The 16650-nt window shown below is 64.4% G+C and overlaps 1 protein-coding gene across 1 annotated transcript; it reads right to left on the bottom strand.

Annotated features, from left to right (window-relative positions):
* Positions 1-1400: 1400 nt before the first annotated feature.
* TONSL (tonsoku like, DNA repair protein) lies at positions 1401-13216 on the bottom strand. The gene is made up of 26 exons (XM_065895279.1): positions 13192-13216; positions 12996-13091; positions 12680-12822; positions 12054-12237; positions 11544-11673; positions 11131-11302; positions 10929-11043; positions 10241-10386; positions 9995-10147; positions 9699-9824; positions 9378-9576; positions 8345-8421; positions 8156-8245; positions 7806-7878; positions 7543-7706; positions 7330-7453; positions 6484-7211; positions 6292-6368; positions 5727-5880; positions 5567-5645; positions 4888-5189; positions 4560-4731; positions 3660-3835; positions 3348-3421; positions 2807-2940; positions 1401-1594 (listed from the first exon to the last, which is right to left on the bottom strand). The coding sequence occupies exons 1-26, from the start codon at positions 13214-13216 to the stop codon at positions 1401-1403; spliced, it is 4107 nt and encodes a 1368-aa protein (XP_065751351.1).
* Positions 13217-16650: the final 3434 nt, after the last annotated feature.

Here is a 16650-nt window from a genome sequence, read left to right on the forward strand (position 1 = left end):
CCGCGCCACAGCGACACCCCCGGGCCTCTACCAGCGCCGCCTTTCCCGCCCGCCCCCGGCCTGGAGTACCTGGGCGGCCTCGCGGATCCCGGAAATGGCGCGTGGGCGGAGCGCTCTCTGACGCCTGCGCTTGCTCGCGGGCCCCGATGTATGCGCCTGCGCACACTTTCTCAGCGCCGGGACCTGATGTCTGCGCCTGCGCGCGGGGCCGGTCCACCTGGGCTTCCGGCTACTTCCCCCCTACCCCGCGCTGAGGCCGGGCCAGCCCGGGGGTAACACTCTGCGGGTCTGATCCAGCCATGCCTGATAGGAACCGGAAGAGGTAACGAAGGGAGAAGGTTTTGCCTTCACCTGTAGGGCCTCTAAGTGGCCGGATCTGCCCTTGAAACTGTGCCCCACAGGGTTAATAGAAATTGGTAACAAATCCTTGAGCTTGTCTTTACAGCTTCTTAAAAACTCCTCCATAAACAACAAGGACCTACTGTACAGCACAGGGAACTATATTCGGTATCTTTTAATAACCTATAATGGAAAAGAATCTGAAAAAAATACATATATACAAAACTGAGCTAAACTGAATTGCCTTGCTGTACACCTGAAACACATTGCAAATTAAGTGTACTTTAATAAAAAAAAAAAAAACCTTCCGCTTGTAACCTGCCTTCACTGGTCAAGCTCACCTTAATTGTTGATACAAAAAAGTGCACGTCCTGAAAAATAAGATGTTTGCTCTGAGCTGTTTTCCAGGAACTTGGAGTCACCTGTGTCCAGTCTGAGCTCAAGCCAGTTAAGACTGGTTAGGACCACCAACCCTAAAACTGGGCCTGCACAGGTGTCCGGTGAATGACCTTTTGACGTTGGAGGGCCCAAACCCCCACCCTCAGCTCATGTCCATTTTTTAACATGGTCCCATGAAGAAGCAGGTAATTCAGACACGCCTCTGCAGACCACAGATTACGTCGCCTTTTTCCTACCTCCAATCTCCTCTCCCCACGCTTAAGATCACCCTGCCGCCTTTTCTTTTTGGCCACGCAGCTTGTAGGATCTTAGTTCACCGAACATGGAACGGGCCGTCGGCAGTGAAAGTGTTGGAGTGCTCATCACTGGACTGCCAGGGAATTCCCCCAACCTGCTTCTTCATCCCGTAAATATCCCACGCCCCTACTTTGGGGAAGCCAATCTGAGATCTGTCCTCCTGTCCCCTCACTTGGCTGCCTATGAATAAACCCTTTCTCTGCTGGTTGTGGCTCACTGCTTATTGGGCAGGGAGGCCTCATTCCAGAGCGCTCTGACAGCAAGATGAACCCCTCCGAAGGCCACAGCAAGGAGGGAGGCGGCAGCAGCGGCTCCCTTTATTAGAGGCTTGGGCGTGTGGGGAGGGCGGGGCACGGCTCAGCCAGTCAGAGGTGCCTGAAGAAGAGCTTGGGTCCCCGATCCAGGGTGCATGCTTTGGGGCCCAGCTGGCTGGGCAGCAGCTGGTGCAGGGCATCCCGGTCCTCAGCAGAGAGACGTCTGCTGCACAGCTGCAGCTCCTGCAGCTGCACTGTTAAGTTGTCCCAGAGGCGCAGGCCCAGGGGGCCCTGGACAGCACAGCCTGCAGAGGGGAAGCAGGAGTAGGCCTCAGGCTATGGCCGGGGGCCCGCGGGAACCCGTGGTGTTCGTAGAGGGGGCCCTGTGGGGCTTTCCTCTTTACCAGTGTGGCCCTTGGGAGGAAACACACTTCCTCTGAGGCCCCAAGGGCTGCAGCGAGGGGCATGAGCAAAGGCCAGCAGAGGCCCGATAATTCTCTAGGAAGGAGTGTGCTCTCCCAGGCCTAGTGTGCCCAGGACTGTGGACTCCCTTCCCAGCCAGTGGTCAGGCACAAGGGAGGTTGGCTAAAGTAAACACCACATTCACATGTGTGCCTCTGCCATTGTCTGACGATGCCTGGGTCTCTCCCTCCATAAAATGGACCCAACGGGCTACCTGTGAGTCTCAAGACACTGAGCTACAAGGCTCAATCCTCAGAGAGACCGGAGAATACCCAGCAGGCTCGCGACCCAGGGGGTTCGGTGAGAGGGTGCAGGTGCCAAGAAGCCAGGTGTGTGGGAAGCAGCCCCTCAGCTGAGCGCAGGTCTCCTACCAGCCCACCTTCAGGGGGGCCTTCCTGGAGGAGCCAGCCTGGCCCTGTGGGCCCGTGGGCAAGGAGCAGGAAGAACCCAGGGGTCCCCTGTGTGTAGACCCACTCCCAGGTCCCCTGCCTCTCTGCCCTGCCCTGGGCCCCAGCAGGATGTGCCAGGCCGCTGGGTGGCCAGTTCACCAAACGCACCTCCCTGGGGTCCTTCTCAAGACAGCTCTGGTAGGGTCCTGCACCAGGGCGTGGCCAGAGAAACCAGCTAAGTCAGGTCATAGGCCTGGATGGTAGGGTCAGGGCAGCCTTGGCCAGGAAGCAGGAGGGTCCCTCAGAGGCAGGTATTGCCACCCTAGCCCGACGTCCCTCCCTCGGTGACAACAGGAACGAGGAAGTCCCTGTGGCACTGGGTCCCCCTGCCATGGTCTCGAGGGTCAGGCTGACCAGGCCAGAGGCAGAGACCCACGGTCCTCCCGCCCTACGGTTTGAGAAGCAAGGCTCACACCTGCTTCCAGTCACACTGGTCACCATCCTCCACTGTGGCGACCCCAAGGGGCCCAGCTCACCCTTGCGGTCTGGCTGGTGGCAGTGACGGCCCCTTCAGAGGAGGCACCTGGGCCTAAGGCAGGTCCTCGAGGAGGGAGCTGTGTCACCAGCTCCGGTGTGGCAGGTGTAGAAACCATACCCAGAGCTCACCTGACAGGCCGAGGAAGCTGAGGCCTTGGGGCCGCCCTTGGAGGGCAGACAAGAGCTCCTCCAGGCCGGCACAGCTGATCTTGGGGTTGGCAGACAGGTCCAGCGAGACCAGCGAGGGGCAGAGAGGCAGACATCTGAGACAGGGAAGAAGCCTGGGGGTCAGCTTCCATCACGAGGGGAAGCTGCCCCAGGTGACCCCAAGGCTCGGGGAGCTGCAGGCCAGGACCATAGGCTTTGCCCCCAGCCTGGCACGGGTGTCTCACACTCCTGCGAGCCAGCTGAGGCTGGAAGGCCACAGAAGCCGTGGCCCGTGCCTGGGTTGCTGGACAAAGGGTGACAGGAGGGGACACACCAGACAGAAAGAGTCTCGAGAGCCGTGGGAGCATGAAGAGAGACACGAGGGCCAGCCAGGAGGCAGGCTAGTGGCTGGCGGCCAGGCCTCGGGGCACGCTGGGGCAAGGAGCCCCAGCTTCCCCGGGCTCCTGGGCCCTGAGATCAGAACCCCTGCAGGACGGTGGTGGCACGAGCTGGCTGGCATTACCTGCTCAGATCTCTCACGGCCTCGTCGCCCAGGTGGTTTGCCGACAGGCCCAGGTGCTCCAGGGCGCAGCCTTCCTAGACAGCGGAGGCCCAAGGGGAGCCGGCCTGAGTGGGGCACCTGCCCTCCCTGCCTCCCTGGATCCCAGCTGTCCTTCCTGCTGGCCAGGAATTCACAGCCTGAGGCAGGCAGGTCTACAGAAAGCTTTCCCCGCCTCTGTTTTTTCCAAACGTGCAAAGCCTCTTCCCAGCACCACCCGCCAATCCTGGGTGGCCCAAGGTGCCTCTGGCTTAGTGCCCCTCCTTGACCGCGTACCTTGGTCAGGTAGCTGACCACGGGCTCCGTGAGGCCTGGGTCACTCTTGCTGGCGGCCACAGAGCTCAGCTCCAGGCGCAGGAGGGTGCGGGCTGGCAGGCTCTGCAGGGCCTGGGCCAGGGCGGAGGCACCCAGGCCGTTGTAGGACAGGGACAGTGTCTTCAGGCACTTGGCGCCTATACCAAGGGCCAGAAACTCTGTCAGCCCCGCGTGCCACCGCCCCCAGCCCTGCCGCACAGTCCTGGGCCCAGAACCCTCGTGACCCTCGGGAAGCCATCCTCGTCCCTGAGGTTTGGTGTGCAGGGAAACTGGGGTGGCTCTGGCCCAGTGTCTCCCAGTGGGGAGGGAGCAGAACTGGACTCCTGAGCCCAGCTTCTTCCCACCATTTCTGGGTCCTCTACCTGCCCCTACTCACAACAGGATGGCCCCAGGTGACCTGAGACAGGCCCTAGGCTGGGACATCCACACGTGGTGGGGTGGCTCGGGGAGTACTCCGTCTGCCACCCCAGTCCCAGACCCCTCCTCCCCTGCCGCTGTGCTCATAGCTCTGTGGAAAGCCCCCTAGAGGACCCCAGTTTCCAGCTTCTCAGGGCTGGGGTGGCGGGTCTCTGCAGCCCCAGTGGGCTTGTGGTGGAATCGTCTCCGGCAAACGGGATGCTCAGACCTGGTGAGAGCTGTGGGGCTGGGGCTCTGGCCTGCAGCGTAGCTGGGACTGGGGCTGTGTCCTGAGGGGGCCGCCCAGGCCAGGCGAGCACCCAACGTCCCTCTGAGCCCAGACAGGCCCAGCACCTGCACGTCTACCTACGTGCTCCCGAAAGCTGGGCTCGTGCCCTTGGAGTCCTTGTGCTGGAGGCTCTCTGAGCCCTTGGGGCCAGGTAGTGGACGTGCCTGGCAGCTCACCTTGGAAGGCGCTGCCCAGGGCCGCCTGGTGGTTCAGGAAGAAGCTGCGGCCAAAGCCACAGGCCTGGAGGTGCAGGGTGCTGAGCGAGGGGCAGGCCCGTAGGATGGAGGCCAGGGCCTGGCCACAGCCATCCCCGAGGGGGTTCATGCTTAAGTCCAGCTCTTCCAAGTTCTGTGGAGACATGGGTTCCCCAGAGGATCTGGTCTGGGCCACCCAGAGCTGGGTACTGGCCAGCACTCTCAACCACACCTCCCCACCCAGGGATGGGCCAGATGTGGACGTTCAGATGCTGCCCTGGTACCGGTCCGCCATTCCCCACGCCTCTACCTGCAAGGCGGGCTGCCCCCGGAGACCCACAGCAAGCTGGCGCAGCCCTTCAGGGCCCAGGTGATTGGAGGAGAGGTCGAGGAGGGTCAGGCCGGGCACGGTGTCCAAGGCAGCCAGCAGCTCGGCAACACATCCATCCCCCAGCCGGTTCCCGGCTAGGCGGAGCTCCCGGAGTGCTGAGTGCAGCTTCAGGGCCCGCAGCAGCGGGGTGAGCTGGGCCTGGCGCAGCGCCAGGGAGCAGGCACTGAACGCGGGGCCTGAGCCCTGCTGCTCCATCGCCTGCAGCACGTGCTGGTGCGCCCCTGGAGGGAGAACATGGCGTCACCGGGGCCAGAGCCTGCCTGTCCTGCCCTGTGCAACACGAGAGGCAAACCAGGCAGCCCCTCCTCACTCACGAGCCCTGGGGCTGCCACCAGAGGCCCGTGGACCCCATGGCCCAGGAGCCACGCTGCACAGCCGGTGGGTGGCGCTCATCTACCTCCAGACGGGGCCAATCTCCCCCACCCCACCCCACTACCTACACACAGGGCCGCTAGGTAGGGGAGGAAAAGCCAAGAACAGGTGTGCTGGGAAGGAACCCTGGTGGACACCTGGGGTCCTGGGAGTAGCACGGGCAGGAGGAGCCCACACACCCAGCCCCCTGCCCAGGCCACCGCCGCAGGGCCCCCTGGGCCCTTACCTTGCTCCAGGCTCTGGCAGGCCCGGCGGTAGCGGTCCGTCAGCGGGGGAAGGTCCCACGAAGTCACCTCAGCCAACACCTGGAAAGCACCAGCGGTGTGCAGCCCCCGGCACCCAGTATTGGCGAACACCCCGAACTCAGGGCCTGGCCTGCCACTCACCTCCTCATTGCTCTGCAGCACGTCGGAGATGGGGTCCTGGGGGGCCAGCAGGGCCCCCTCTTTCTGTAGGGAGAGCCGAGGCAGCAGCCCAGAGGCCTGGTAGTAACGCTGGGCGGCCTGCTCAGCCAGCCAGGCCACGGAGTGGGTCTCCCTGCTGTGGGGACAGAGGTCGAGCTGAGTCCTGGACCTGGCCAGGTTCCCGCACACGCTGAGGAGCGGCCCCCGGGGTCCTGCCATCCCAGCTTGGCGTCCACAGCTCCCTTGTCTGGCTCCTTCGTCTCCCCCTGCCCCTACATGTGACATGCCAGTGCCCCGTGCACACATGCAGCACCTCCGGGCCGTTTCTAGGGACGCAGGGCCTCCCCTGCGCCTGTGTCTGCCATCACCTCCCCCAGCTGCCAGCCCCCCAAAGGTGGGGTATAAAACCAGATGGATTCGCATCGCACATTCCACGCCATCTACAGCCATGAGGGCCCTCTGCTGCCCCTGGGCACCATCCCCCGGCCCAGAACCCGCAGTGGCGCAGAGGGGGCCAGGGGTTGGGAGAAGACAGGTGACACCTTACCTGTGTGGGACGGGAATGAGGAAAAGATTATTCTGAACACGAACACGAACTCGGATGGGAGGGAGCAGGGTCTGACCCTAGTCGGTGCGGGCAAGGAAGGACAGCCTGAGTCAGGGAAGACGGAGCCCCCTGCCCACCACCCCCAACCGCCCCAGCCTGGGAGGCAGCTCTGCTCCAGGCCTGCACACCCACCAAGGGCTGGCCTGCTGCAGGGTTTCCCCCAATGGGCCCCAAGGCCCTGGGGACATCAGGGCTCCGCGGGGGCTCTGCGGCTGAGCTGCAGGCTCCATCTGCTCTGACCCGTGCACTCCAACTCTTGAGACAGGACAGCCGGCTCTTCCTGGCCCGGGCCCGAGACCTGATGGCGCTTGCCTCACTGCCTGACCCCGAGGCACTGTGTCTGCTGCCATCCGCACTGCTATGGGGGCGGGGCAGGTGGCTGCCCCCATGACCGTGGGCCAGCGGCAAGTCCTCTTCCAGCCAGTCCCCGGCCAAGCACTCCTCCTCAGGGAGGAGCGCCGCCCGGGGGCTGGGGGCCTCGCCGGGGCCTCGAGGGGGGCTGGGGCGCAGGTGGTAGCTCTGGGCACTGCCCACACTGCGGATGGCCGCCCGGTAGGCTGCCCAGCCGGCACTCGCTGTGGCTGCCTCCCCGTCACTGGCGGGGCTGGGCATCCGGGGCCTCTTCTGGGGTGGCCGGGGCGGGCCTGGGTTGTCCTCCCCATCCGAGCTGCTACCGCTGGCCAGCTTGTGCCTGCTCCTCCAAGGCCTGGCCGCGGCTGGCACCGCCAGCCCCTGGGAGACCCTGGCACTGGCCTGACAGGCTTCTGGTGGTCCTGGGCTGGGACTTGAGGGAGGAGAGGTCTCAGGGTCAAAAAGATGGTTACTTGGGACGGTTGGGGAAGCCAGGGAGCTGTGGGGAGCTGCAGAGAGATTGAATCTATTGTGAGGCAGTGTCTGGCACCATCCCCGCCACCCAGGGCCCGGGGACCCTCAGGCTACAGAGCGGGGTCCTTAGGAGCAAAGGAGGTCCCCGCTTGCCTTGGCCCGAAGAGGCCGCCTGGAGCAGTGTCTCCATGGCAGCAGCCTTCTCTCGCGTCTCGCCATCCAGATCCTTGCAGTACAGCTTCACCCACTGCTGCAGCGTCTCCAGCGGGCTGCGGCCCTGTGGGGCACCCAGCTAAGCAGGGCTGGCAGTGGCAGTACCGCCAACCGCGTGCGGCCCACGCCTGCCTGGCCTGCGTCTGTGCTCACCTTCCTGGTTCGGAGAGTGACCGATGCTCCTCGCTCGATGAGCAGCTGGGCCACCTCAAAGTGGCCACAGTTGAGAGCATCATGCAGGGGCGTGATGCCCTCACAGCCCTGGCCACCCGGGTCATCCACCGCGGCCCCGTGGTCCAGCAGGAAACGGACGATGTCTGTGGACGGGGGGGATGAGCCAGCTCCCAGGCCCTTCCTTGGGAGGGACCCTTTCCCTTTCCCTGTCGTATGCTAGCACCCCGCAGCCCCACACTCACCCAGATGCCCATAGTTGCAGGCCTCGTGCAAGGGTGTCCAACCACAGTAGTCCCGAGGGTTCAGGGGGTGGCCCTGTGACAAAGAATGGGAAGGAGCCTGGCCCCGAGTAGCCCCCAGCCTGGTCTTGCCCTGGGGCTCTGGAGCCTGAGGAGGGCCCCCCGGGGCCCACCCCCGAGCCTGGCCCTGGCCCAGGTCACAGCAGAGTGAGAGAGACACTCGCCACAACAAGTACAGAGTCCCCAGTGCCGGCTCCGGCCCCTGTACCCTGCCCTGGCCCCTGGGGAGACAGTACCCCAGCGAGAGCCCCTGCTACGGCCGCAGGGTGACTGGGGTGGGGCAGTGGGCCCACCTGCCTCACGAGGTCCTGGACACGGCCCAGCTGGCCCTCAATGCAGGCTCGGTGCAGCAGGGTCTCCCCGACGTCGTTGCGCCGGTTCCACTGTGGGCACAGTCGCCCCATGGGGACGTAGGCGTGAGGGGATGGGGAGGCACTGGTGGGCAAGGGAGGGTGACACACGCGCTCAGCCGCTGTGCTCACCTTGCTCCCCCTCCGCCGGCCCAGGCAGCCCTGAAGCTCCTCCTCCTCCAACCGCTGGGACCCGTCAACTTCATCCTCTGGAACAGAGCCAGGCCCACCAGCCCAGGTGAGCCTAGCCCCTGCCCCGGCTCCACTGCGCCCAGGAGACTGCTCTGTGGGGCAGCCTCCCCCACCCCAGACCTCTGCCGTCTCCTTCCCAGGAAGCATCTTTGTTGGGCCACGTCAGGCCCAGGGTGAAGACAGCTCGCCCCTGGGGCCCAGGCGTCCTCCACCTGCACGACTCCCGGTACCTCTGCCTTCTCCTGCCTGCTCTCAGCCCGACCCATCCCCCCCACCCCTGCTCCCTCCTGCGCCTCCTTCCCAGCACCTCCTTCTCCTCCAGGGGTAACTGCCTATGCCTATCGGAGAGTCGAGAGTCGGAGAGTCGCCTGAAGTTCTCCTTTTTGGGTCCTCTCTCCCCGCCCCTCCTGCGGACCCTCCCCCACACCTGCATTAGAGCCACGCCCAGCTCAGCACCCCCCTAAGGCAAGGCTGAAACTTCCCGGAGGTTCTAGAGGCCCCTCGAGTTCAAAACTGAAGCCACTCCTTCTGGCCTCAGGGACCATGCAGCCAGGAGCCAGCTGACTCCTGAAGCCCACCCACTGGCCCGCTGCCTGAGCCGGCTTCCGCCACAGCCCACCCTCACAGCCGCCCCTCGGAGCTGAGCACGCTGGCCTCAGGGGAACCGCGCGGGCCCTCGAGGGTCTCGGGACCGCCTGCGGTGCGTTTCCCCAGGTCTGCCCCGAGCCACCTCCCCTGCAGACGCCCGCCAGCCTCCCGGCACCGGCCCCTCCAAGAACGTCCCCCGGCTGTGCCCGGCTCCCTGCACCCCCCCCCCCACCTCCACCCTTCTCCACCTGCCTCACCCGTGCCAGTTACCCACCCGGCGCTGGGCTGTTCCCTCCCATCCCGAGCCTGTGAGCAGGACCCACCGGCCCGGCCCCGGCGTCAGGGAGGGAACACCGGGGCTGCCGGCACAGCGTCTGAGCCTCACCGCTCTCTGAGAGCTCCACCTCGATGGCCTCCAGGGTGGCGGCATCCCCCTCGTCCCCCTCATCCTCCTCGTCGTCCTCATCCCCCTCGTTCTCCTCGTCTTCAGCTGCTCTCAGTTCCTGCAGCCTGGCTTCAGTGCCAGGGGCCTCCTGAGGCTGCAGCCTCAGCTGTACCGCGTGGAGGTGCCGTAAGACCTGCCTCTGAGGAGCGGGGGACACCAGCTCAGGGCCAGAGCAGAGACGGGGACGAGGGCCAGGGGGACAGGTGGGCCGCGTGGAAGCTGTACGTGGGGATCCCAGCACGGGCGGGCGGGCTCCCACACCTGCAGCCGCGGCTGCTGGGCTTGCTGCGCACAGCTCAGAGCCTTCTGGAAGCATGGCGCCAGCACCTCGTAGGCATCCCCGGCGTCCTCGCGGGACAGCGCGATGTTCAACCAGGTCTTGGCCTCCTGGAGGAGGAGGTATGAACTCGGTGGCGGCCGCCCCCGCACCCAGCTGGCCCTGGCTCCCCATGGCTGCCCACACGAGACAGGAGGACGACAGCCCTCCCGTGCCCACCCCCAAGGGCAGCAGTCCTGGGACAGAGCCCTGGGCAGGGCAGGGCGCCGTGACCTCTCACCTCCAGGGCGCTGCCGTCCCGCAGCCTCAGCTCCTCTTCATAGTGGCGCACGGCCTGGCGGTGGTCCTTCATGTCCCCCAGGGTGGCAGCCAGGGACACGTGGATGACGGCCAGCTCAGGCCCCGGCCTGTTTAGCAGCTCCGCGAACTGCAGCTGGGAAGGCGGCAACAGCGAGGCCAGGGCTGCGCCACATCCCACAGCCCACAGCCCCGGTGCCCTCACCCCCGCCCCAGCCCGGGCACGCACCTGCTTCTGGTAGGCCGCGACAGCCTTAGGGAAGTCGCCCGCCTTGGAGAACAGGTCACCCAGCTGCTCGCAGATGCCCATGGCGCCCCGCGGGTCACTCTCCTCAGACTCCTCCAGCTGCTGCTGCAGGCGGACCACCGCGAGCACTGCCAGAAAGAGCCTGGTGTGGGGGCGGCACAGCCTGGGGCCTGGCCCTGTGCCCTTAGGCAGCCAGCCGCCTGCCCGAGCCTCCGCTCACCCACTGGTAAGGGGGGTGATAGGAGGAACTGCTTGGTGGGGTCGCAGCAAGAATAGAAGAACTAACGACAAGTCAGGGCAGGGGCTGGTCCGCGGCATGGGGTGGGGGCCTGCTGACTGCCACTTACCAGTCCTGCTAGGCCACACGCACCGTCCACGCTCCCACCCCGTTAGGCGTGGCGGCTTTTCTCTCGAGTTTGCCAACGAAGCTGGCTTGTGCATAGACACTAGTCTCCTGACCATCCTGGGTGCCCCTCTGACACTCTGTGCTGAATGTAGCTCAGAGAAAAATGAGGCCCCTCCCAACAAGAAGTGGGGGGAGACGGGTGCCCTACTGGCGCTGCCACCTCCCAAAGGACACACGCCCAGGCCTCCTCTGCTGAAGGACGGGAGCCCTCCCTACCCCTTCTCAGGGGGTTCAGCACCCCCCCCCATCCCCTCCTAGGCTCACCATACTTGAGAGTCCGGCAGACCACTGCCTTCTGCAAAGGCTTCTGGGAACCAAGCCGATAGGCCTTCTTCAAGGCTCTCTTGGCGGCCAAAAAATCCCCTAGGTCTTGGAGGACCTGGGGGGCAAGGGAAGGTGAGGCCCGCAGGCTCCTGAGGCCCAAGCCCACCCGGGAGCAGAGCCCGGAGCCACCAAGAACCAGCACCTCCGAGAGGAGCAGGCAGCACTCGCTCTCCATGGAGCCCTGCTTCAGGGTGCGTGCGCACTTCCGCGCCCCCTCCAGGCAGCGCATGGCCTGAGAGTGCTGCCCCCGCCGCCAGTGGATGGCACCGAGGTTGTAGCGGGCACGAAACAGGTCCTCGTACAGGTGGTTCTGCCTGGGGGTGGGGACAGGAGCTCAGTGCCCGGGGCACTGTCGCTTAGGGACAGCACAGCAAGCACCCACCGATGCCACTTAGGGTTCCGGCCCCCACAAAGCCAAGGCTGCCCCTCTGCTAACAGGAAACTGACTGGGTGGAGGGGTGAGGTCAGCTCGGCTGCCCTCTCGGGAGGACCCTGGGAGCAGCTCAGGCCCCAGTCACTCCCTCCTGGGGCCGAGCGGGGTGCGGGGGGCCTTACTCGGCAAGGAAGATGCTCTTCGTGAAGTAGGCGTGGCATAGCGCCGCCTGCTGCAGGCTGTCACAGGTGAGGCCCACGTTGAGGTAAAGTCGGGTCCTCATCTCACTCAGCTCTCTCTTGGCCAGTGAGCCTGGAAGATGCCCCTCCAGACACTCAGTGCCTTACCCCAACTTGGGGTCTCCAGCCCTGGGCCCTGGCCTGGCCAGCCTCTCCTGGACCCCTCCTCCAGCCTCTCACTGTAGGTGCCAAGGGTTCTGCTGCAGGTAGAGCAGAGCGAAAAAGAGCAAAGGTAGCCGGACCCGAGGTCGTGAGGAGCACAGGCTCTGCGGGGCAGGGGGCGGGGGTGGGGGAGGGCTGCTGCTTCTGAGAACCAATCTCAGTCTCACAAAGGGAGGGTCCAGGCGGGTGGACCCACCACACGGGCAGGGCGCGCAATGGGGCTGGAGCCTCTTCTCCCTGCAGAGCTCAGGAGGCAGAAGGTGGGGAGGGCCAGTCTCCAAGGGCAATTACCCTGCAGCTTCTCATCTACGATAGCCAGGCTTTTCTCGAAGGCACCCTGTGCCTGCAGCAAGGCATCCTGTGACTGGTGGTGGTCAAAGATGTCCAAGTGGGTGCGGCCAATGGTAGCCCAGGCCCTCTGCTGCTCAACATGGTTGGACAGGGAACATGCGAGCTCCAGGTAGCGGTGCTGGTGCTGGAGCACAGAAGAATGGTGACTGTGAGCCAACCCCACGTCAAGCAAACCCCATGTGTCCCCCAAGCCCCCACAGAGCAGGCCAGAGCCAGGCTGCAACACCCCGTTTTCTCTATGCTAAGAACTGACTGTGGGGACGGTGGCACCACACTCAGACCAGCCAAAGTCATTGGGGGAGAGACACTGACCGGAAGTTAGCTAGGCTGTGGCAGCCCCAGAAGCCGGGGCCAGGGCAGCTCTGTGTGGACAGAGGGCCTGTGGCACACCCACCCAAGGACCAGGCTACCAGGGCCCAGCGCAGCGTGTCCCCCTCTCCCCTCCAGCCAGAGGCCTGGACAGCAGAGACTGGGCCTCCCTTCTCGGAAACGGACCCCCAGGAGATGAGAGCCCAGGAGAGCTGGGTGTGGCCAGCGTGGGGATCCACGTCGCGGCCTCCGCCCACCTGCAGGGCAGCCGAGTAGTCCTCCATCTCCGCCAGCCGCTCTCCGATCTTGCGGTGGGCCACGGCGCAGCCCAGGGGGTCGTCGGCCGACTCCAGGAGCTGCAGCTCCTGCTGGTGCTCTCGCAGGGCCTCCGCGTAGCACCCTGGGCAGGCGGGACAGGCTTCAGTCTGGCCGGGCAGAGGGCCAGGGGCCGCGAGGGCCAGTGGGGCAGCGGCCGGCCGGCACTAAGGAAGCCTCACCACCCCCCCCGCCCCCCGACCCCACACCCCGTCCTCCCGGCTCCTCGCTCCCAGGCCCGGACTCCACCCCACGCACCATGGCTAGCCAGGAGCTCCCCCAGCTGGTGGCAGACGGCTGCCTCCTCCCGCAGCTGCCCGCTCCTCTGGGCCTTAGCCTTGGCCTTGCTCAACTCTGCAGAAAGAAGAACGAGGCCTGGGTGCTAAGCTTCTCCGCCCGGGAGGGCCAGGCCCGCCCCCGGCCCCCGCGTTCGGGCACTAGTCCCTGGACTCACGGCGAAGCTCGCGGTCCAAGCTCATACTCCGGCCGCCGTGCCGAGGGTTCCGGACTTCCCGCGCTCTAGCGCCGCCACAGCAGCCCCACCCCCAGGCCCAGCGCGCAGGCCCACTCCTGACGCGGAGTGTCCCGGGAAGTGTAGTTCAACCGCCCGACGCATCCTGGTAGTTGTAGTAGGGCTGGCGCCGGGGCCGAAAGAGCGGCGGGCGTCTCCATGGACTCCTGGGTCTTCCTCTAGAGCTGAGCGCCCCCGCGCCCCGCCCAGCCCCGCCCCTCATCCCGTATCCCGCATCCGCCCTTGGGATGGGGTCTCCTGGGCTCCCGCCGCGTGCTGCCGCATCCCGCACACAAGCAAACCTACGCACCCACGCTACTTGACCTGAGGAACGGCTTGCCCTCGCGTGGGAGGAGAGGAAGGCCTCGGAGACCACGGGCACTTGAGCACTCAGATTTGTGGGCATGGTCAGAGGAGGCGCCCCGCAGAGACTGCGGATCAGCCTTGAACGCTCCACAGTAGTCACACGTGGGGACTCCGATCCCCAGTGCTACCGGCGGGAGCGGGGGGCGGGCTGTGTGTTTCAAAAAGAATCGAGCGCGGTCCTGCTTCCTCAGTGTGTACGCCAGTTTTGTATTCCTGGAAAACTCAGCGTGCGCTCGTTAAAACTGCAAAACCGTCTTGTGCTGAGAGGTAAAGGGAGCAGAATCCGGGCTCGGAGCGCTGTGACCAACCTCTCAACTGCATTAGATCGGGGGTGTGGGGAGCCTAAATATCCGTCCTTTCCCCCCACCCCTGCCTCGAGAAGCTGCCGGGCCTCGGGGCTCGCAGTCCCCACCCTGCCGCGAGGCCCTGGGCCCTAGGTGCCAGGGTTCGCGCCCCAAAGTCCCCAGAGGAGGCCCGGAAGGAGTGGGAGATGGGCACTTTTATTTCCTGTGGAAATGGAAACAGACCCAGTGGGGTACCCGGGAGGGAGCCATGTGGAAGGTGGCTGGTCCCCAGGTCCAGGGGAGGCTGCAGGTGTGACGGTGAGCTTGAAGAGCAGCAGGACGGCCTCCTCTTTGAAGGGTGTGGTGCTCCCTCCTCCTCCCTCCACCGTGGGGTCCCAGGAGACAGGACCGGAGGCCTTGAAACCAAGGTGCTGCTTGGCAGGCAGGCTGGTGAGGTGCAAGGGGCACAGTGAGAGGCAGGGTGGGCATGGGGGAGCCGAGCCATGGAAACAGAGACTGTCTCGGCAGAACGGGTGAGACGGCACCTCCCCCGAGAGCCTTTCCCACTCCAGCACCAACATTCCCAGGACAGCCCAGGTCCTGGGGCCTGATCTCCCTTCAGAGAGGACCCAACTTCTCTAGCCTTGGCCTCCCCACTGATCAGACAGGAATGCGCATATGAGGATACCAGCAAGAGCTGAAGGCCTGGGGTGGGGAGGCCGCAGGCTTGGGGCCAGCAGCTGACCCCTGGCTGGGAGGCTATCAGAGCCCAGGGAAGCCCATCCATGAGGCTGTCTTCTTGTAAGGAAATACAAACAAAACTTGGTTTGGACCTTTTTAAACACTGTAGTTACATACAGAAATATTCAAAGAGAACACAGACCACAAAAGCAACATAATATGTTAAGTCGTTTCCGACAGCGGTAAAAACACTTCTTCACTCCTCTCTATAAAAAATTATTTTTATTATTTTTGTAAATGTCTCACTTTGGGCATACTGAGAGATGTAGTGCTTAAAGGGAAGTGTGGGGTTGAGAGAAGGGAAGGGGGGCTGGCTCGACCTGTGCCCTCAGGCCTCCCCCAACCCTCACCAGCTCAGGACGCCAAGGTGGACCGGGATCCTGGAGACAGACTGCTGGTGTCTTCTCCTTTCTTAAGACAGGACTGGTACATCCTCCAGTAAACCAGTGACTCCCAGTGAGATGACACAAGGAGGTTTATGGCGCCAGCCTCCAGCGATGGCCAAGAGCGCACTGCAAAGTCCCAGAAGTGCCTGGCTCCACCTGGCTGTAAGCCTCAGCTGCTGAGACGACTGTCACAGGGCGGGGCCATGTTGGTGGATTAGCAGTCTTCTTGGGCCCCCCCAGACCCACCCACACCCCTACAGGGAGGGCCTTGCCTGGGTGCCAACCCACTCCCACGCACTCACTTGGGCATTTGGAACTCGAGGGCCATGTGCCCCCAGCTGTGTTCCAGCAGCTGGAACTCTGATCCTGGTGCCGCAGAGCCCAGCCCCTCCGGTACCCACCCACCCCCCAACAGGTCTGCTAGCCCAGCCCTGGCTTTGCCCTTCTCCTGCCTGGCCCTCTGTGGCAGCCACACACCTTCACCTGCCCCACCCAGGAGAGCTGCCGGGGGCCCGCCCCTCTGCTTCCTCAATCTCACACAGGCACCCAGACACACACGGACCAGGCAAACCCACCCCCGTCCTGGCCCCGCTCACAATATGGTCACTTTGGAATCGACAGAGAGGGTGTCCATCCCCAAGAGACCCAACAGGGTGACAGGGCGCCATCCATGCACAGGAGACCTGGCCCGTGTTGATGTGAATGTCATCCTCTGCGCCCACAGGCAGGCAGGGGCAACCCCTGAGGGCAGTGGGACAACACCAGGGTGTGCCTGGGTCAGATGCCCACAAGGATGGGCTGGGGCTGGGGTGGGGTCTCTCTTTGTGGAGGGCAAGCCAGGCTGAGTCGGCCTTGTAGGATGGGAGCCCCGCCAGCCCCATGCACTGGGTGCGGAAGAGGGGACCTGCCAGCCTGGGAGGGCTGCTTCGTCCACTAGGAACTGGCTGAGGCTCGAGCTGTACCCCATAGCTCCTTCACTCCCCTTCTCAGCTCCCCACCTCGAGGGCCAGGAGAGAAAGGAGCCCCCAGAGATAGGCCAGGGCGGCCCTGCCCACTGAGCCTGCAGGGCCTGGGCAATAGGGGGCCAGGCCAGCAGGGGCTGCTCTGAGCACGGGGTGGGCCTGGCTGGGGGCGAAGCAAACAGTTCTTTGGTATTGAAGCAACGAGAAACTATTGCAGAAGAGCCTTGTCTCCTAAGCAGGGCCCCGAGCTCTCCCTTTCCCAGTAGGCCCCAGGGTCCCGGGATCCCCAGGCAGGGCTCCTTCCCCCTGTGAGGCCTGCGCTTGGGCCTGCTCACCGCAGCTCTGGGGCAGGACTGCAGGACCTCGGGGGGCCCACCTCCCTCGGGTGAGAAACCACACTGCCCAGCGCTGACTTCCATGCAGAACCCTGGATGCAGGGCCAGCAGCTGGTCCCTGAGAGCAGCATGGGGGCAGCTGGACCACTCAGACCCTCACACAGCCAGGACTGCTCACCGCCGGCAGACCCCAGAACTCTCCTCACAGCCTGGGGACACTGAGTCCTTAAGGCTGAATACAGAAGATAGATTCTCTCTTGCTAAATTTGCATAACTTGTACAAGAGCCTGTAAAGGGTTTAATTTTTTCCCTGGGAAGAGACAGAAAA

This window comes from Phocoena phocoena, chromosome 17 (genome assembly GCF_963924675.1).
Source record: "Phocoena phocoena chromosome 17, mPhoPho1.1, whole genome shotgun sequence".
Lineage (NCBI taxonomy): Eukaryota > Metazoa > Chordata > Mammalia > Artiodactyla > Phocoenidae > Phocoena > Phocoena phocoena.